The sequence below is a fragment of the Ovis aries genome, chromosome 13 (assembly GCF_016772045.2).
Source record: "Ovis aries strain OAR_USU_Benz2616 breed Rambouillet chromosome 13, ARS-UI_Ramb_v3.0, whole genome shotgun sequence".
NCBI classification, from domain to species: Eukaryota; Metazoa; Chordata; class Mammalia; order Artiodactyla; family Bovidae; genus Ovis; species Ovis aries.
Genome location: NC_056066.1, coordinates 31454393 through 31475955, shown reverse-complemented (window position 1 = coordinate 31475955; position 21563 = coordinate 31454393). Strand labels below are relative to the sequence as shown.

The following is a 21563-nucleotide window of genomic DNA, read 5'->3' as shown; positions in this document are numbered from 1 at the left end:
GGAGGTTCCCCAGTCAGTGAGGTTTCCCCGGTATGGGGGCAAGAGATCGTGACCAGGGGCTCCCAGGACCCCCGCGCCCCCGCGCCCAGGCCGGGCGGCCAGGCCCTCGCGCGGCGCGCGCTCCCGAGGGCCGGGGGCGGGGCGGCGGCCGGGGGCGCCCGCTCCTCCCACTGCGGGCGGCTGGTCTGGCGGCGCCGAGCCCCCTGCGCGCGGCACATGGGGCGCCTGACGGAGGCGGCGGCAGCGGGCGGCGGCGCTTCAGCGGCGCGCTCGGCCGGGCCCCCTCCCGCTCCCCTTCCCCTCTCGTCCACTTCCCCCGGCTGCGCGGCCGCCATGGCGTCCAGCGAGGAGGACGGCACCAACGGCGGCGCCTCGGAGGCGAGCGAGGAGAGGGAGGCGGTGGGCAAGCGGAGGCGCCTGGGCTTGTTGGCCACTATCTGGCTCACCTTCTACAACATCGCCATGACCGCGGGGTACGCGCGCCCAGAGGGGGCCCTCCCCGCGCCGCCGCGCCCCCGCGCCCCCGACTTTGCGCGCTCTGCTCGCTGGCGGAGCGTGCCCGGCTCCCGGGAGGGGCGGCGAGGGGCCGGGTGCGCGTGCGCGCGGGTAGCGGGGTGGTCGCGGCGCCGGGGTGCTCGCGGCGCAGGAAGGGGGCGCGGGCTGCGGTCGTGGGGGGAGGGGCGCTGCGCCTCGGGGCTTGAATGGAGCGGGGCGGGGGGGCCGGGCCGTGCTTGCCCGGCATTGCCTAATACGGTGCACGGCGCGCGCTGCGGCCGCGGGGCGCGGGCCGGAGGTTAAGTATAGACCTGGGCAGGAATGCGGGGCCGACCCGCGGGGGAGGCGGCCCCCGCGGGCGCCACTGCTGCCGCTGCTGGTGAAGAAGCGCGGAGTCCCGCCGCCCCCGAGCCTGGAGCTGTCCGGAGAGTGGCCCCGACCCTCTTTCCCGGTCGCCGGCCCCTGGACTGCACAACCTCGTGCTCCGGATCACTGGGCAGAGTTTGCTAACTGTTTCTGTCTCTGCGATTTTTTTTTAAAGTAATAGTGCGCCCGAGAGCTTCTTACCTGGGACGATTTTCCAGATACCCTGCGGGATCGGAGCGTGGGACTGGTGTCCAGGATCTGTGGCTCCGTGACTGATACTCTGTACTTTTATTTCTGGCTTTGAGTGCGATTTACAAGTTAAAGTTACACAATGACTATTATAGCTCTGCAAAGAGCTGCCGCAGTGACTTTTAAAAACCTGCTGGGAAATGCTCTTCCATTTCTAAATGGCATTGCCTTAAAAAAAAAAAAAAGCTGTTTCCCGTTATCCCACGAAGTATTACTAACTTCTGGAAATGGTGGGGGGGGGGAGCTTATTATCGAAAACTTTCTCTAGAGCTTACAGAAAAATGTGATTGACCGAGATTTAAGAAATGATTTGAGACAGTGCTGAGTACTTTTGTGCTTAATGCCTAACGAGGACTCACTGTGGGGCAGGCACTGTGTCCGTCCATCTAGGTGTAATGTGTCATCATTGGTCCTCTACGACTGTGAGGGGTGCATGATGTTACATTTGATAGAATGGGAACCTGAGGCACAGATCGATTAAGTAACTTGCTCAAGTTCACACAACCAGTAAGCGTCAGACCTAGACTTAAGCCCAGACAGTTTGACTCCAGAGCCCTGCTACTTCTGCTTTCCACTCTTAAGTTTTCTAATCTTGAAAAAGAAAACTAACTGATTCACAAGCTACTGGAGAACAGCTGGGTACCCACTGTGTGCTACAGCCTGAAAAAAATTGTCTCTTCTGTGCTAGTCTCATCCAGTTAATAAACACTGGGGAAGCCTGCCGTTTATTAACTTGTCTGCGGTCCCTTTCCTTTCCAGGCCACTTTCCCTTTTGAAGGCCGAGTTACCTTTTAAAAAAATGAAGATCAATGCATCCCTCCAGTTTAAAGCCTTCAGTGACTCTGCATTACCTCCACTGTAATGGAAGGGATTTAGGCTGTCATTCAAGGCAATAGCCGCCTGATTACTCTTCCCAGTTTTATTGCTTTTGGTATCTCCACTCACTCAACTTTGCCCTCAAAGCACCCTGCAATTTTATTTTCGCGGCTCTCTCCGTCTTTGCTCAGGCTGTTCATCCTGTGGATAATATTCCCTGTGTTCCTACTATGACTTTTAACCAAGTCACCTCTTTGAAGTTTTCTGGGTGTCTTACCCCACCTGGAACAGAGTTAAATGTTCTCTCCGTTGTGTTCTCAAACTTCATTCCTGACCTTCCTCCCTGGCTCGGCAAAATCACTGCTTCCCCAGAAACTTGTCTCTCAGTTGTTCAAAGGCAAGGGGAGCAGAAATGGAATAATCCATGTAACTAACTCTTTGGAAGCTTTCTAGAGGCGTTGAGATTTGAAGAAAGAATAGGATTTGCATATGTAGAAGGTGGCTATTTCAAGTGAGATGAGTTCTGAAAATAGGCATGAGATGCAGTGAAGCTTCCTGATTTAATTGAAGGGACATAGTGCAGACATTGTGCAGATGAGGTTGGCAAAGCTGTGGTATTCAAAGTGGGACACACGTGTACATTGAGTGGTTTGGAGGTTCTTTTCTTTTTTTGCCCGCTTTTTTTTCTCCAGCTTTTTTGAGTTGTAACTGACACCTAACACTGGGAGTTTAAGGTGTACAATATGATTGCTTGATGTATTACTTGGTATATGTGTATATTATAAAGTGATTTTCATCATAAGATTAGTTAGCACATCTGTCACCTCACATAGTTGCCACATTTATTTTGGAATGGAGAACATTTAAGATTTAGGATCCTAGCAACTGATTTTTTTAAAAATTGAAGTTTAGTTTACAGTGTGGTGCCAATCTCTGCTGTATATATGCTCTGTAGCATAGTGACTTAGTTATACACATATGGACATTCTGTTTTTATATATTCTTTTTCATTATGATTTATCATAGGATATTGAATATAGTTCTCTGTGCTATACAGTAGGACCTTGTTTAGTCTATATATAATAGCTTACGTCTGCTAATGCAGAGGTTCTTTTTGTTTATTTGCTTGGTTTTTTCACTTTTAGAAGAACTTTGGAAGGTTTATTGATTTTTTTGGTAATAGTTTTGAAATCAAACAATATCTGAGAAGTGAAATTTTTACAAAAGTGTAAAAAAGAAATTGCCTAATTCTATAAGCTCAGCATGACTTTTCATTTTTCCTTGTAATGTCTCATGAGAGTAACTTTGTTCAGATTTTTACTCAAATTACCATACTCAGGCAGGCCTTCCCTGGCTGTCTTCATTTAAGTAGCAGCTGCTTACAAATCACTCCTTATCCCCTTTGCCTGCTTTATTTTTCTCCATCATGCTTGTTACCATATAACTGTATGATGAATTTTACTAAATCATCTTGTTGCTTATTGGTCTGCTTCTCAGGCCCTATACCATGTTAGCGCCGTGAAACTCTCAAGAAATATTGGTTTGGCCAAAAAGTTCGTTTGGGTTTCTCCATAACATCTTGCAGAAAAACCCAAAGGAACCTTTTGGCCAACCCAGTATTTGTTGGGTAAATGAATGTACTGATATTATAGAGTATTGTAGTTACAATATCTACTCTGTTGGATATTCAGTTTTCATGCACTATTTCACCAAATATTTCCATGTAGTTTTCAAAATTACACTCTTTCATGGTTATATAAAAGTGAATAGAGTTGTTACAGTGATAGTCCAAATCATGCCTCTAATGATATTATCCTTTAATTTGTTTCTCTTGAATTACTTGTTTAGGATGAATTCCCAGAGTAGAACTACAGGATAGAATTGATTTAGTTAAGTAATAATGTAATTAGGATTTTTATGGTACTTGTTCATAATAGATGCTTGGCTAGGAGTATTTTCTCTCTCTCCTTTTTTGTTTTGCCGCACACACTTTTGAAGCCTGCGTGTATTTATGCATTGTCTTAGGTCAAGTGAGAGACAAAAGCTAAATATTTTAGGCCCTGCGCTTGGAGAAGCGTTACCAGGGACATTTATAGATTGCAGTGAAAGATGGGATGAAGTAAGTGTTCTGCAGAGGTGTCATGCCTGTAGGTAGGGAGAATCAGAGAAAGGTGTTATTTACTTGGCAGGGCTGAGGAAGCAGCAGGAGTTAGTGTACAGAGATGTGACACCACTTGACATGCTGTTGGGGTGAAAACAAGTGGGTCTGAAGCATAGGCTGGGATAGAAAGATGGACCGGTAACCTGCCCCTTCGCGCAGGCCTGACATGCTTCCCTAACATGTTTGGATTCTAACCTGTAAGCAGTACGGGACGGTGATAATTGAAGGTTGTGTTTTCACCCCTTTTTAGCCGGGTAACCTCAGATAAGTTCCATAACCTCTCTGACCCTGGGTTTTCTCATCTGTCAAAGGAACAACACAACTACTTTGTTAGATTATTACAAGGAATTAAGTGGATTTGAAGTGGTCGACAGAGATGCCTGACACATAGTGGGTGTTTAGAAATGATAATTGCTATTCCTAGTGGTGAATTGAAAAGTGCACTTTGTGCAGAAACTGAGATATTCTCACTGTGTACACAGTGTATGTTAGCAGAGCACCAGACCCAAGGTTCAGGCATGTATGTTTCTCAACATGTTAAGTAATAGACATATATTTTATTCCTGGGGAGGATGAATCCATGTGTGGATCTGTGCCAGCTTTTGTTTGTTTGTTTTTTTTAATTGGAGTATAGTTGCTTTATAGTGTTGTACAACAAAATAAATCAGCTATATGTATACATATATCCCCTCCCTCTTGAACTTTCCTCTCACCCCCCACCACCCCACCCCCCTGCACACCACCCCTCTAGGTAATCACAGAGCCGGGCTTATACTGCTGGGCTCCCTGTGTTATACTGCAGCTTCCCACTGGCTAGCTATTTTATACAATGTAGCGTACATTTGTCAATCCTTCTCTTCCAGTTCATCCCCCACCCTTTGTGCCCCCAGGTCCACACTCTTAGGTCTGTGTCTCTGTTTCTGCCCTGCAGATAGGTTCATCTGTACCATTTTTCTAGATTCCACATATATGCATTGATATATAATGTTTGTTTTTCTCTTTCTGACTTACTTCACTCTGTATGACAGACTCTAGGTCCATCCACATTGCTACAAATGACCCGATTTCATTCCTTCATTATGGCTGAGTAATATTCCATTGTATATATGTTCCACATTTTGTTTATCCAGCCATCTGTCAAAGAACATTTATTTATATAAATTTATTTATTTTAATTAGAGGCTAATTACTTTACAGTGTTGTAGTGGTTTTGCCATACATTGACATGAATCCACCACAGGTGTACATGTGCTCCCCATCCTGAACCCCCTTCCCACCTCCCTCCCCAAAGAACATTTAAGATTGCTCCATGTCCTGGCTATTGTAAATAGTGCATTTTATCCATTCAAACCACTCAGTGTCTTCAACAGATAAAGTTTTCGAGAAAGAGAAGGGAGGAGAGATGAAAGGATAGATGGAAGGAGGCAAAATGTATAGATCGACATAGTCATAAAAGACATAGCAACTAATTACAGTGAATGAATCTTATTTCAGTCATGATTTTTTTTTTTTTTGGCTGTATTGTATATGAGATCTTGGTTCACCAATCCGGGTCACTCCCATGCCCCCTGCATTGGCAGCACTGGGTCCTAACCGCTGGACCACCAGAGAATTCCCCCAATTATGATTTTTAAAAATTCTGAGACAGTTGTATCTTAACTCTGTTTTGTGACTGAAGAAGTTCTCATTCAGATCTTCACATGGGATAGTGGTGTTTTGGTTCTGTTTATGGAAAATAAACCTTTGAGAAATACATCATTAAGCATTTATCAATCATAGGATGTATGAGATTTAATTCAGAATAGTCAGAGAGGAAGGCTTGTGGGGAGAGAAGTGAATAGAAGTCTGGACGAAACAAAATTATTTGTAAGATGATACTGGTTGGGTCTTCCTGTGGTCCAGTCGTTAAGACTCTGTGCTTCCACTGCAGGGGGCACAGGTTCAATCCCTGATCAAGGAACTAAGATCCCACATACCTTGTGGTCAAAAAATAAAATGAATTTAAAGAATTTAAAAGATGATACTGGTTGAAGCAGGGCAGTGGCAAACAGGGTTCATAGTACCATTCATGCTGTCAGTTCAGTTCAGTTGCTCAGTTGTGTCCAGCTCTTGGTGACCCCACGGACTGCAGCACACCAGGCTTCCCTGTCCATCACCAACTCCCAGAGCCTGCTCAAACTCATGTCCATCGCGTCAGTGATGCTCTTCAACCATCTCATCCTCTGTCGTCCCCTTCTCCTCCTGCCTTCAGTCTTTCCCAGCATCAGGGTCTTTTCCATTGAGTCAGTTCTTCGCATCAGGTGGCTGAAGTATTGGAGTTTCAGCTCTACACCTTTCATTCATGCTCTACACCTTTGTATATGTTTGAAGTTGTTCATAAAAAATTTTTTTAAGTAGTGTTGAAATTTTAAAAAATAGGAGATATAGATGTAGATAACCAAGTTCTTAAAAAAGCAGGTGGTCTCCAAGAGATAGTAGGAGGAAAAGAGGCACCAGAAGACATCTGGAAGAGAGAGCTCCACCTTCAGTAAGATTTTTTAGGGTCATCACAGCCATAGCGCGTAAGAAGAAGGAGTTGAGTGAGTGCCGTAAGGTGTTTAGGAAATGATACATCTCTCTCCTTGCTGCAGTGTTGTGTTGTCTCCACTTACTGGAACTACGTCTTATCTCTAATTCCCCAGGACCTAGCACAGTACCTGGTGTAGCAATAAATGTTGATACTGAAGCTGAATGAATAAATAAATGAATCAAGCAAGTAAGAAACCTTCTACATGTGGAACACGTTTATATTTTCCAAAGAGAGTGTTTTGTTAAGGACTGAAAGTGTCTGGGTTCATATTTGTGTAATTGATAGCTCTGAAATATTTTTTAAGAAAACTTTCCAGAAAAGAATTCCGAATTGTAGAAGCTCTAGTTGCTTCTGGAAATCTTTAAAATTATAATGACTCAACTGATGGGGGTAGCAGTCCAGGGTTACTTAAATGCAGGGCCTGTAAGAGAAATTTTGATCCTCACCCTTTGTGATGGAGGGCTTAGGAGGTGAGAATGGATTAGTTCAGATGAGCTTCTGGCTGTATTTATTGAAAAACAGGTGAGAGGTTAGCATAGATGGTTCCATGGTCCTTTATAACCCTAGAGTGTTCATTTCTTTTATTTCCAACAGGTTAGTGGTGGTATTCTAATACTATACTATTAATAGTTGGTACAATACTGCCACCTATGGGACAACAGTAAAATGTGTTACTGTTAAGGATGCTTGGATTTTTATATCCTGTTTTTAAAAATATAGAAAACTTATCATCTTGATGAATTTTCTGATGAATTCTTTGGTAGTGTAATAATTTTTGTTTTGCGCGTGTGGTATCTTCCTGGTCCAGGGATCAAACCCGTGTCCTACATTGGCTGCTGCTGCTAAGTCACTTCAGTCGGGCCAGGCGGGTTATTTACCCTGAGCCGCCAGGGAAGCTCTGAATTAAAACAACTTATGAAGCTTGTTTTCTTACTAGAAGTCATATAAGGCCTTGGAATTGAGAATATTGAAAATCATAACATTTTACAACTGGGAGGTACCTAAAACATCCTTCAGATGAGCACACTCAGATGAAACCAGCACAGGACTGAGTGTTGGGTCCAATGTGGGGTGAAACCATGAGCTGAATCCAGGAAGCCATGGTGTAGTAAAAAGAGAACAGCAATGGGCTTTAAGAGACCTCCACCATGAACTTACTCTAAGCCTTAGGATAAGTCCTTAGATGTCTCTGCATGGTGATTATCTTGTATTGAACAATGGCCTTCAAACTTTCCTGATAGCATACTACTATCAGCTGAAATATCTGAGTGTAACACTCTGTATAACTAAAAATTAGTGCAATTTAAATACATGTGTTTTTATGATTAGCTAGTGTCCCCAGGCTGGTAGCTTAACTGGTAAAGAATCCCCCTGCAGTATAGGAGACCCCCACTTGATCCCTGGGTCGGGAAGATCCCCTGGGTCGGGAAGATCCCCTGGAGAAAGGATAGGCTACCCACTCCAGTCTTCTTGGGCTTCCCTGGTGGCTCAGATGGTAAAGAATCCACCTGCAATGTGGGAGACCTGGGTTTGATCCCTGGGTTGGGAGATCCCCTGGAGGAGGGCATGGCAACCCACTCCAGTATTCTTGCCTGGAGAATCCCATGGACAGAGGAGCCTGGTGGGCTACAATCCATGGGGTTGCGAAGAGTTGGACATGACTGAGTGACTCAGCACAACACACCAGGTACAGTGTATACTTAGGGCCCGACCAGTACAGCGGAGTAGTTGACGAGCATAGGCTGTGAGATGCGTGGTGGGTTTAGGTCCCAGCTGACTGGCCTATGGCCCTTTCTCCTATTTCCACAGCAGTGAAATAGGGTAATAGTAGTTGCTACCTCATAGGGTTATTGTGAGGATGAAATATTAATATGTTAACTATATATATATAGGACAGTGTCTAGAACATTGAAAGCACTCTAAAAGTGTACTTGCTATTACTTCAGTACTTCTGCATTTCAAAGGTCTTTGTGATAGTTTCAGACATTTGCCTGATTTCATGTCATTCTCACTAGAAAGTGGTTGATCTTTACTCATTCTGTGCTGAGGAGGGAGCATTCCCAGGGTTGAAGTACTACTGTTCTACTATTTTCTCACTGTTCTGTTGAATCTGCTTTTCATCCCACTCAATCAGTCATTTCTTCATAGGCACCTTTAAGCCATTTGTCTATTTTATGAGTACTTTTTAATTAAAAAGTTAAAACTGTGTAATAATTTTTTAATTCATAAATCCATTTAACTAGTCACTTTGGAGACCACTGTTTCTGAAAGCCTGGGGGCAGCTATTCGTTTCCATGAGTGTGTTATTAAAGATGTTTAAAAGTTACAGGTGATGCAACTTTTTTAAACTTCAAATGACCTCTTATCAGGGACTCTTGGAGACTGAGTATCTGACTGGTAAGAAAGCTGGTGTCCACAGGTTTGATTTGTGTTTATAAGTAACGTTAATTCACCACAACTACATTTAGTGTATAAGTGGACAAAGGAGCTGAGTGGGCTACAGTCCATGGGGTCACAAGAGCCAGACCCAATTTAGTGGCTAAACCACCACCAAGTTGAAAGGGTTGGGGATGTGCATTTTTTCTTTTTTGAAAATGAACTCTTTTTTAAAAAAAAGTGTAGTTGATTTACAATATTAGTTTCAGGTGTGCAGCATAGTGACTCAGTATTTTTATAGAATATGCTCCATTTGAAGTTATTATAAAACAGTGGCTGTATTTCCCTGTGCCATATGATATATCCTTGTTCCTTGTTTATTTAATACATAGTAGTTTGTGTCTTTTAACCCCCTATTCTTGTCTTAATCCCTCTCCCCTTCCCTTTCCCACTTGGTAACCACTAGTTTTAGAATCAGGCTTGGGGCTTCCCCTGGTGGCTCAGTGGTAGAGTCCGCCTGCCAGTGCAGGAGACATGGGTTCAATCCCTGATCTGGGAAGATCCCACATGCCGTGGAACAACCAAGTCTGTGTACCACAACTATTGAACCTGTGCTCTAGAGCCCGTGCTCCACAACAAGAGAAGCCAGTGCAATGAGAAGCCTGTGCATGACAGCTAGAGAGTAGCCCCTGATCACAACCAGAGAAAACCTGCATACGACAATAAAGACCCAGCACAGCCAGAAATGAAAAATAAATAAGTGAATAAATAAAAATGTTTATAAAGGTTATAAAAGCAAGTTTACATCTGACCTTCTATGTGTGTTCCTTCTGCAGCACCACCATTGTTTTTATTTAATGGAAATTATAAAAAACATTAATGGTTCTTATTAATGACTTTTACTTATAACTATATATTTGTATAAAATACATATTTATACACATATAGCTCTTTACATCAAATCTTTATATAGTTATGAAAGGGACTTTATAATGACTTCATTTTTGGTAGAGAAACCTACTTCTTCAGTCTGTCAGTTTATCTGCTGAAACCAAAAATACAGTGCACATTGTTTGACATTTGTGTGTAGCTGATCTTGAATACGGACTTCCCTGATAGCTCAGTTGGTAAAGAATCCACCTGCAATGCAGGAGACCCCAGTTCGATTCAGGAAGATCCACTGGAGAAAGGATAGCCTACCCACTGCAGTATTCTTGGGCTTCCCTTGTGGCTGAGCTGGTGAAGAATCTGCCTACAATACAGGAGGCCTAGGTTTGATCCCTGGTTTGGGAGATAACCTACCCACTGCAGTATTCTTGGGCTTCCCTTGTGGCTCAGCTGGTAAAAGAATCTGCCTGCAATGTGGGAGACCTAGGTTTGATGCCCCGGTTGGGAAGATCCCCTGGAGATGGGAAGGGCTACCCACTCCTGTTTATTTCCTTGAGGAGTCAATGTAAAAATGATGTTTGTCATTTCTTCCTGTGGGTTTTTGAAAATAGAATAATGAACTGAGCATATTAACACGTACATGCTAGTACTGTATAAGTTATGACATATCTTTTCAGGATTCAGGAGACTTCATTCTGATAGAGCTTTATAAAATGCTTTTCTTTTCTCTAGGTGGTTGGTACTAGCTATTGCCATGGTACGTTTTTACATGGAAAAAGGAACACACAAAGGTTTATATAAAAGTATTCAGAAGACACTTAAATTTTTCCAGACATTTGCCTTGCTTGAGGTAAGTTTTCAACAATGCTTGTTTTTATATCATATTTATTTGAAAATATGTCTGTTGGAGCAGAATCAGTCTTATTATGCTTATTACTTACTCCCCATAGATTCATTTAAAACCAGGTGACAGGGATTTATTTTATGCTATTGACATGTGATTTTTGTTTGTTTGTTTGTTTGCTTACAGATAGTCCACTGTTTAATTGGTGAGTTTTTTTTCAATTTGATTTTTATGTTTGGCAGAGATTGCATTTGGGGCAGTGGTTGACTTGTTTTTCTTTTTAAGGAATTGTACCTACTTCTGTGCTTGTGGCTGGGGTCCAAGTGAGTTCAAGAATCTTCATGGTGTGGCTCGTTACTCACAGTATAAAACCAGTAAGTGACATGACACTCCATCTACTTGAGCCAGCAGGAAAGCTTTCTTATTAACAGGAACCCAAAATATTAACCTGACTATATTTCAGGAAGCAGAACCCTTGGCCAAAGAAGGGTTGGGTTTGGATGTAAGTGGGATTGTACATTGACTTAGCACTTTCATAGAATGGCTTTGAAACACCAGCAAACCCCCAGACTGGCATTTTTATGGCCATAATATACTCTCCTGTGGAGTTTTGCAGTTTTTAAAATCAGTGTTTCTCTGCTCAATGTTATGTGGCAGCCTGGAGGGGAAGGGGAGTTTGGGAGAGAATGAATACATTTATATGTATGACTGAGTCGCTCTACTGTGCACCTGAAACAACCACAGCGCTGTTAATTGGCTATACTCCAGTATAAAATAAAAATTTTTTTAAATAAGTAAAATAAAATGAAGTAGAATGTTCCTATTCTGTCACGTAGTGAAATGAGAATTTTCTTTTCTGTTGAAGTTGTGTGTATTGTGTTTGATTATGTAATTGAAGTTGTCAGTATAAACAGTTCCTTTTTCCTCATTTAGCGTCGAGCATTGTAGCTAGAGACGCACACAGTTAATCTAGCTCTGTAGCTCTGAATACTTGGAAAAGACTCAATTAAAAGTAAGAAGAGTTAAGGAACTTAGAGAAAAATAAGCTTGCTACTTATTGAAGCATGACAGGAGAGAGACTCGAGTCTAATTATGGCTTAAAGCCTTTTAGACAAACAGACACCATGTTTAGCATTTCAAGCCATTGGTCCTCTTAAACCCATGACAGAAGCATTTCCCACATGGGCCCTCCTGACCTTTTTGACAGCCTCTGGAGCCTCCTGTCTACTTGAGGACTGCTCTCTGGCCTCCTCTCCTTTCCCTCAGATGCCTGGCTTGTCCTGTCTGCTTGTGGTGACACATAACCTCCCTTCCATGGCCTGCTGGGCTCATGGTCTCCAGTCTGCATGGGGACAGATGGCTGACCTTCTGCCCTTTACTGCTCTACACTTCAACCCTCTCGACTAGAATCTTTCACTCAGCTGACTCAGTCCACCTGGTCCCTAACCAGTGCCTGCCATACAGATGGCAGTAGACACACATGTACACGTATAAAATCAGGCCCTCATTCAGATTGCCTTGTCATTTAAGAGCAGGAGTCCAACCAATAAATAAAAGAGATCAATCAAATAAAAAGAGATGCTGTTCTGGACAGTGCGTACAGGTTCTGAGAGGCTGATATTGTCCTGGGATGGTTGAGTTATTGGCTGTAACAAAAGGGGACAGAGAGGACCCAGTAGAAATTCAACCATTCCTCTGTTAACGGCATATTTAAATATGATGTTGGTAAAGACCTAGGTAGTGGTGACTGCATTGAGTTGTCTGTATTGCATCTTTCTAACCCTAACTCTCCATTATAACAAAAGGCACATAGTAAATAATGAAAAAAAATATTCATGGAGAAAGAAGTTCAATGAACCTGTAACTTTCTCTGTAATTCCGCAGATCCAGAATGAGGAGAGTGTGGTGCTTTTTCTGGTCGCATGGACGGTGACAGAGATCACTCGCTACTCCTTCTACACATTCAGTCTCCTCGACCACTTGCCATACTTCATTAAATGGGCCAGGTGGCGATGATGTCTTGCAGTTTATTTGCTCATGGTGCTGCGCATGCGTATTTTGTGTGCTGAGCTAACACAGAAAATTAAAATGTATGTCTTAGCCGTGTGTTGCTAGCAGGCTGTCGTTTTGGATATTAGCCGTTTATAACTTGCATTCTAAATGCTTAATTTAAATGACTAGGGAACAGTCATATTAACATATATCTTGAGTGAAAGCAGTGCCAGACAAATTATGTTAGTATCCTTAAATAAATTCCAAACTGGTTATTCATTTTTCCTTGAAAGCAAGATACACATCTGTGGAATTATATTAAATCAACTCTTGACCCAAAATATGGCATTTTGTCTGATTGACTAAAATTTTCTTTTTGACAGCTCACAAACTCTTTATTCTACAAAACAAAGTTAGGAAAATAAACTAAAACACTAAAACTATTAAACAGGCGAGCTTTAGAAACAAAATGGATATTAAAGAAATTATTGGAAACTTTCAGCGCCTAGAAATTTTTTTAACATGATAGATTTTCACTGAATTAAATACATAATGTTCTTGTAATTGCTAAAAGTGATCCTTACATCAATCAGTCATTAACTTAATATTCAACCTGTCATATCCACACTTTTAGTATCTTGTATATACAATGTCAGCTTTGTGTGTGTATTAAGTAGCAGAGACAGACAGTTTTTAAACATCATCCTTATTTGGAATTGTATTATTTGGAAGGAGGACAACATTTATATTTCAAAGGTTCTAAACATAGCTCTCCCAAAGCAACAGTTTTTAAAGTAAAATATATTCTGTCCTTTTTAAAGTTTGCATTCTTGAGCAGCTGATATTTTACAAAGTTATTATAAAAATAAGACTGCTCTTTGGAGAACAAATCACAAACCAGCATAGATTTGTTCATTTCATTCTCTACATACTTATAATCAGAAATAACAGTAATAATAATAAAATACCCAGGTGTGAGGAAAACAAAATCTCTATCTTCTGATGCAAGAGAAAAAAATAAAACGACTAATAGGTCTGAGAAACACCCGTAGGGAGAAATGTAGGGAGGCTGTTAGGGTAAGAGATGTTTGTCCCATATATGGCTATGTATTGGATTGGCCAAAAAGTTCATTTGGGTTTTCGGCCAACCCAGTAGGTAGGTAGGTAGATAGATAATAGATAGATATTAGTAGATAGATGAAGTATGTTAGTTGCTTAGTTGTGTCTCACTCTTTGTGACCCCATGAATTGTAGTCCTCCAGGCTCCTCCGTCCATGGAATTCTCCAGGCAAAAATACTGGAATGGGTAGCATTCCCTTCTCTAGAGGATCTTCCTGACCCAGGGATCGAACCCCGGTTTCCTGCATTGCAGGCAGAGCATCTTTACCTCTGAGCCACCAGGAAAGCCCTTAATAGATACATAGATGGATAGAAATCCCACATAAGTAGGACAAAAGAGTTTGATGGTATCTTCAGTCTTAAAATTTTTAAAATTTAGCTATAAAAGTAGTATGTTTTCATTATAAAAAACACAGTTTTTAGTCTATATAATAAACATTGAAAGTTCTGTTAGTATTCCTACCTGATCGCCCTGCCCTCTCCCTGGAGAAAGTTGGGAGTTTACCATCCAGACTTTTTCTTATTAACAATGGGAACACACAGATGTGAGTTTTTGAAAAATAAATGAATGACATGATACTTGATTTTTGTTTATATGTTGGAGCTCTTGTTTTCTTTTTTAAATTGGCACAGATCCATTTAGAGCTTGCTCTCTGTCTCAATGCTGCGTCCTATTCCATAGGATGAATGACTCAGTTCTCTATTGCCAGAATTTAGATTACTTCTGGTTAGGGTTTTTGATTACCATATACTAAAAACCTAACTATCTTAAGAATAAAAACTTAAATTTGTCTATATTCCCCTTATAAAAGATAATCACTGTTAATTATACTATCAATATATATCCTTTCAAACTTTTTTATATTCTCTAGCTCTTTTTTTTGTGGCTTACCGTTTTGTATATAAAGTGAGTGAGTGAATGAAAGTTGCTCAGTCATGTCTGACTCTGTGACCCTATGGACTCTACAGTCCATGGAATTCTCCAGGCCAGAATACTGGAGTAGGTAACTGTATCCAGGGGATCTTCCCAACCCAGGAATTGAACCAGGGTCTCCTGCATTGCAGGTGGATTCTTTACCAGCTGAGCTACCAGGGAAGCCCTTGTATATAAAATAAGGCTTTAAAATTATAATATGAGCTTAAACATTTTATCTGCTGAAGGTTACACTACCATTTATAAGCATTTGGTTGGTTTTATTTTTCCTGTACCAGAAAATTTAATCACTCTAGCAATTGGGGCTTTCACAAGATTAGCAGTTTGGAATGTGGCTGGATGCTAATCCCAGTATGTGACTCATTGTCATTTTGCATGACCTCAAGTCTTTCAGACCCTCCAGCACCTTTGAAAATACTAATTCAAGATATAGTCTCTTTTTATTTGCTATATTTATAAAATTTGTGGAAGGTAATGGTCTTTTTTTTTTTTTTCATTTTTAGTTTTTTATTTTTAAATTTTAAAATCTTTAATTCTTACATGCATTCCCAAACATGAACCCCCTCCCACCTCCCTCCCCATAACATGGTCTTTAATATTTTGTCTGCCTTTTAGAATGCATTTGCATGTCTTGAATTTCTGGAAAAGTTCAAAATTCTACCATTGCATGCTTAAATTTGCTGTCAGAAATCCTTTGTCAGTTGCCTTAATGGTAAACAAGTTTCTGTAAAATCTTTCAACTTTGAAATGCATATTTTAACATAATATATCATGTCAGTTCATCATAATCATGAATAATTAACGTTTCATGTAAAAACTCATAAAGATCCCAAACTCCTATAGGTATTTGCTCACCTTATTAAACTAACCTAAAGTAGCATTCAATGTTCAAATGCTGAAGCCATTCTTAAATAAAACTTCACTTTAAAAATGGCTTCTTATTTATAAAGCATTGCCTTACTATGATGATTTGGATATTTGGATATGATTTGATTCTCTTTATTTGTCAAAAATGTTCTTAGAAAAGCTCACTGAATAGATAAATGTATATTGTTATGTTTTCATACTGATTTCTTTTTATTTTCAAAAATGCATTCCCTTAAAAAATTTTTTGATGACAATTGGGAATCTGTAAGGAAGCATTATATCTTTTTTGGAATATTAGTTAAATCTCTCATGCTGCTGCAAAACTTAGAGAATTGGTGACATACAGCCTTTTAAAGTGCAAATAAAGTCAAATAAATTATGTAATTTCTCCCCATTTCATTGAAAATAATTACTGTTTTTATGACTTTAACATACTTTATTTTGAGTGATTTTTTTTTCAATTAAAGAATAGTCCTACCCAAAAAAAGTCATCTGAGAGCCACATAAAGTTAAAAAAAATACTTAAGTTTGAATGTCTTACTTGAGAAAGGAATATAAAATGTTCAGTTATGTGCTTTTAAATTGAGATAGGAAAAGATTGATTTAAGTGATATACACAGAACAACACAAGGCTGATGAGAACTGTACTGTGCACAAGGCAAGGAAGGGGCATGCAGGGACTGTTGAAGAATCATTCTTCTTTCTTTACCCGTTCATCTATTTTGGCAAATAATTCTGCCTTTCTCTGTCATCTCTTGTCTTTGCATACATATCCTTGACACATGGAAGTAAGGCGACTTTTAAGTTGTCTCCAAGCTCCTTCTGTATTCACACACTTGACTTCTCTTTACAAATATGTCTTAATCCCAACAAAATGATTAAAATCCAGATCAATTTGCTTGCTTTCTTTTTCCACCAAAATTTTGACCTTAACTTCTGTGGTAACTATTATAGAGCAACTGACTTGGAGAAAACTGATTGTTTTTAAATGGAGAAATGTTATTACCTGGGGTGCTTGAGGGTGCCCTGTTGGTCCACCAGTGGAGACTTCACAGGGTACCTCTTAACTATAGGCGGAAGTGATGCCAGGCACTTGCAGGCCCAGTGTGTGTGAGAGGATGACCTGCAATCCAAATGAACAAACTGTGATTTGGATTTTGACTAGAACTTTCTCAGCTCCATTTTAAGTAATCTAACTATTCCTTTAATATGCAGATTCAGGAAATGACCTATCTTCCTTGTTTTATCATAAAAACAATTTTAGACAATATGTCGGTTAGCAGTTATTGATGATGCTTCAGATGGTTTTTATCAGTTTTCTAAAATAGGAGTTTCTTTTCATTAATAACCACAAAGGGTTTTCCGAATGCCTCCAAACAACTATTTTGGCAGTTTCAAAATTTAGATCTAAAATTAGAATCATAACTGACCTTTTAAAAACATAGCATTGGATCAACAAATGACTAGCTGCAGGGAAAAAAATCAGTATGATTCCAGGTGGCCCAAGCAGTTACTTTTATAATATCTTACAATGCTTATATTTACTTTACAATAGACTGTAATAAATACTTGCATTATTTATCATACTTAAAAATCAATCATTGACTTTAAAATTTATAGTTAAGTCCTGTAAAGTAAGTTGACTTCTTACTTTATTAAGATCTTGCTGTTTAAAATGGGAACTGCTAGAAGAAAAAAAAGTGATAATAATTAAATTACTAAGTAAATGATTAAAGTAGAAAAGATTAACCTTGTATGTGAGGTTAATATAAGTATATAGGAAGGAGAATTTTTAAACTTAAATAAAGTAGTAGCAAAAGAATGATAAAACCCAGTAATTATTCTAGAAAAATAATTCTGATTATTCTTTCTCTAGATATAATTTTTTTATCATCTTATATCCTGTTGGAGTTGCTGGTGAACTTCTTACAATATACGCTGCCTTACCATATGTGAAGAAAACAGGAATGTTCTCCATAAGACTTCCCAATAAATACAATGTCTCTTTTGACTACTATTATTTTCTTCTTATAACCATGGCCTCATATATACCATGTGAGTATGTATCTGTTAGCACTCTGATGTAGGCTACACTGTGCAAGTGCTTCGAAGGATGTCAGAAGATTGACATATATATACCATGATGTATGAAATAGATAACTAACCAGAATCTACTCTATGCACAAGGAACTCTGCTGTGCTCTGTGGTGACCTAAAGGGGAAGGAAATCCAAAAAGAGAAGAGATTTATCTGGACATAGAGCTTGTGATACAGAGCAGACTAAGTCAGAAAGAGAAAACCAAATATTGTATATTAATGCATATATGTAGAATCAGTGGTACCAATGAACCTATTTGTGGGGCAGGAATAGAGAGAGATGGCAGACACAGAGAACAGACTTGTCATATGTTTTTATTCCCCGATCCTCTCTCTTCTCAGTCTGACTCTTTTCTTTTTCTCTACCAGAACGAGTTCAGGGGGGCTCAGGGATGCTAAGCCTATAATACTTGTTTCTTCCCCTGATTTTCCCAGCATCTAGTGAATAGCAGCACACATGGAGCAGAACCACACTTGTCCCCTGATACTTACAGGTTCAGGTCTTGAGTTCCCTTTTTCTTCACAGTCACCAAGGCATGTCTGTGAAAACCCAGGGTCCAAGAGATCATGGTTTGAAACCATGAAACCAGTAACTTGTAAGAGCGCATTTTCAGGTGTCCTGTGAAGACTGGCCTTTGTCAGTAGCAGCTTCTCAGTTTATCAGGCTGTCAGTTACCTGAGACCCCACCTCCTGCTGGAGGATCAGTCAGTCAGCAGGGGATGTTTTTCACCTGATTAGTATTAGTTTTGATGTTCTTGTTTAGTCTGTAAGTAATGTCTGACTCTTTTAAATACTTTGCCAGTTACAAGTATAAAAGTATATTTTGAGCACTTATCTTAGCACTCAAAACAAGTCTGATTTAATCAGGATGTTACAGACGTATTTGCAAAACTTGGTCAGTTAGCTTTAAGTCTACATTGCCTGAATATATTTAGACTCTTAGATATAATATGATGGTTACATTTATAAAGGTGGATAGTACCTACTTAAATAAAAAGTAAAATCTTTCATGCATTTTGGCTCCATTTGAGCTAAATTCTGTAAGTACTTATCCACAGTTCCCTGAGCAAAATATTCAGAGCTTGTTTTGTCATTAGATTCATTCATTTTGGTTATTCTGTATCATTTTCAGATGTATTTTTATATTTGTATTATTTATAGCTAATGTTAATTTGCTCATCCACTAGCATTTACCCTATAATTCAAAGTACTGGTTCAAACTGACTCAGAATAATTCTCCAAATTCGACAGGGTGGATAACCGTTTGTTTAACTGACCTAATACATGTATGTGCATTTGTGTGTTTGTAAATAACAGACCACCCTTATGCCCAACCAGTAGGGGTTTTTGCTCTGGGCCCACACTGATCACTCTTCCACACAGGACCCCTTTCCTTCAGTTCACATCCTAGAAAGCTAGAACCATGGAATTTGCTACCCAGATGGCACTGGGCATGCATCCAGGAACTGCCTTGCTCTCTTCCCGCATCTGTTCTCCTGAGGGTTAACTGTGTCACCTGTGTGCACGTCCTTGAGACAAGGGGAAGCTATTTGGGAGGTGGATGGATGCAGCTGGGTTGCGTGGGGTTGGACATCCACACAGATGTTCCTGAAACCCCTCATGACATAGGGCAGCTGATAGAACACAGAGAAGGGGCCAGGTTCTTTGTGCCGCACTGTTCTGGCACAGTATTCCTAAAAGTTATAGAAACCTTTTTTCTTTTTTTTTTGAAACCTTTTTTCTTAATCGGAGTTTAGTTGCTTTACAATGTTGTGTTTCTGCTGTACAGCAAGGTGAATCAGCTATACAGATGCATATATCCCCTCTTTGTCACCACAGAGCCTTGAGTAGAGTTCCTTGTGCTATACAGTTGGTTCTCATTAATTACCTATTTTATACATAGCAGGGTATACATGGCAATCCTAGTCTTCCGATTCATCTCACACCACCCCCCGCCTTGGTGTCCATATGTTTGTTCTCTATGTTTGTGTCTCAGTTTCTACTTTGCAAATAGGTTCATCTGTAGCGTTTTTCTAGATTGCACATATATGCGTTAATACATGATATTTGTTTTCTCTTTCTGAATTACTTTACCCTGTATGACAGTCTCTAGGTCCATCCAGTGTTATAGAGTTCTCAATTCAAACATGGCCTTCCATGTCATTACAAAGATATATTTAAGAAAATATTTAAGTTTGCTAAAAAAAATTGACAGTTTATGGTATTAAAACATTTAGGCATATGGTACAGGAGCCTCCATTTGTACCCTTACGTCTGAGCCCTTACATCTGAGCTCAGGGCATCTGAGCCCTGTAATGATTAGGGTGGTAGCCATGGTGCATGACGGGCTTGCTCTCAAAGATCACCATGTTTGAGAGGCTGCAACTATAAAACATTTCCAGCAAAAGCTTACCTTCTTGTTCTCTTTTCTCCATTAAGTGTTTCCACAACTCTACTTTCATATGTTACGTCAGAGAAGAAAGGTGCTTCATGGAGAGGTGATTGTCGAAAAGGATGATTAAATGATCCCCACAACAAGGTGCTTTTTCCAGAATAACCAGGATTACTTGAGTCCAAGTTTTAATAACAAGAATAAACAACTTGATAAATATTGCGGGTTGTATTATTTCTTAAACTATAACTTGGGGCACGTGGTATTTGCCAATATTTGTCTTCAGATTGTGCCAGCTCCATTTGCTACAAGTGTAAACTCCTGGGTAGGTGATGATCATCAAAAAAAATAATTGGGTATATTACCTGGAGTGGGGGTGGGGCAAAAGCTTCAATAGTTTTTAAGTTTCACTAAGTAATTTTTGCTACATAGGTTCAAAGCTTTTAAAATCAATATTTAAAAATTAGTTTAATGATTTAACGTTATAATGCCTGCCAGTGATATTTGTGTGATATTTATATAAGTGAAACTAAATACAGAATTATGATAACTTGTTAATAATGTATTGGCATTTCTTGAACCCAGGGTCTATTTCTCTGAAGTATATCAGGTAGCATTTTTGATTAATAACAGCTTTTGGAGACGTGGACATAATTTGCTAGGATAAATCTTTTGATTTAGATAAAGTAGCCATATAAAAGTCAAAAATACTCAAGAAGATGTCACAGTTGGAAAATAGTCTTTAGAAATATGTTTAGGCCATTGAAATTACTGCTGCTGCTAAGTCGCTTCAGTCGTGTCCGACTCTGTGTGACCCCACAGACGGCAGCCCACCAGGCTTTCCCGTCCCTGGGATTCTCCAGGCAAGAACACTGGAGTGGGTTGCCATTTCCTTCTCCAATGCATGAAAGTGAAAACTGAAAGTGAAGTCGCTCAGTCGTGTCCAACTTTTAGCGACCCCATGGACTGCCGCCTACCAGGCTCCTCCGCCCATGGGATTTTCCAGGCAAGAGTACTGGAGTGGGATGCCATTGCCTTCTCCTGAAATTACTGCTAAAGCACATTTATTTTCATTTGAATTGACTACTCAAGGTCAACCTTTCCAACTGTAAGGATTTTAACAGATTAGAAAGAATATAAGTGTATACCTGGTTTCACTTGTAAAAAGAAAAATGATAATATTGAGTCTGATGGTTACATTGGGAACTCTGGCTGAAAAAGGCTGCTCTATACTGTGGGATCATCTAATAAAATTCATCTTGTGATACACCTTTGTGGTACTTAGATAACAGAAATTTTAGGATATGATCTAAAATAGACTTATTTTATTCTGAATTTTGTTGACCAGTAAAAAGTCTCATAATAAAGCTTCTGTCCACATGTTTAATAGAAAGATA

General features: G+C 40.1%; 1 protein-coding gene across 1 annotated transcript; it reads left to right on the top strand.

Annotated features, from left to right (window-relative positions):
• Positions 1-174: 174 nt before the first annotated feature.
• HACD1 (3-hydroxyacyl-CoA dehydratase 1) lies at positions 175-20385 on the top strand. Its single transcript, NM_001009443.1, is given in 7 exon segments — positions 175-473; positions 10653-10770; positions 10951-10969; positions 11050-11138; positions 12649-12770; positions 17553-17731; positions 20214-20385. Coding segments are annotated over 7 exon segments (867 nt in total). The 5' UTR covers positions 175-216; the 3' UTR covers positions 20297-20385.
• Positions 20386-21563: the final 1178 nt, after the last annotated feature.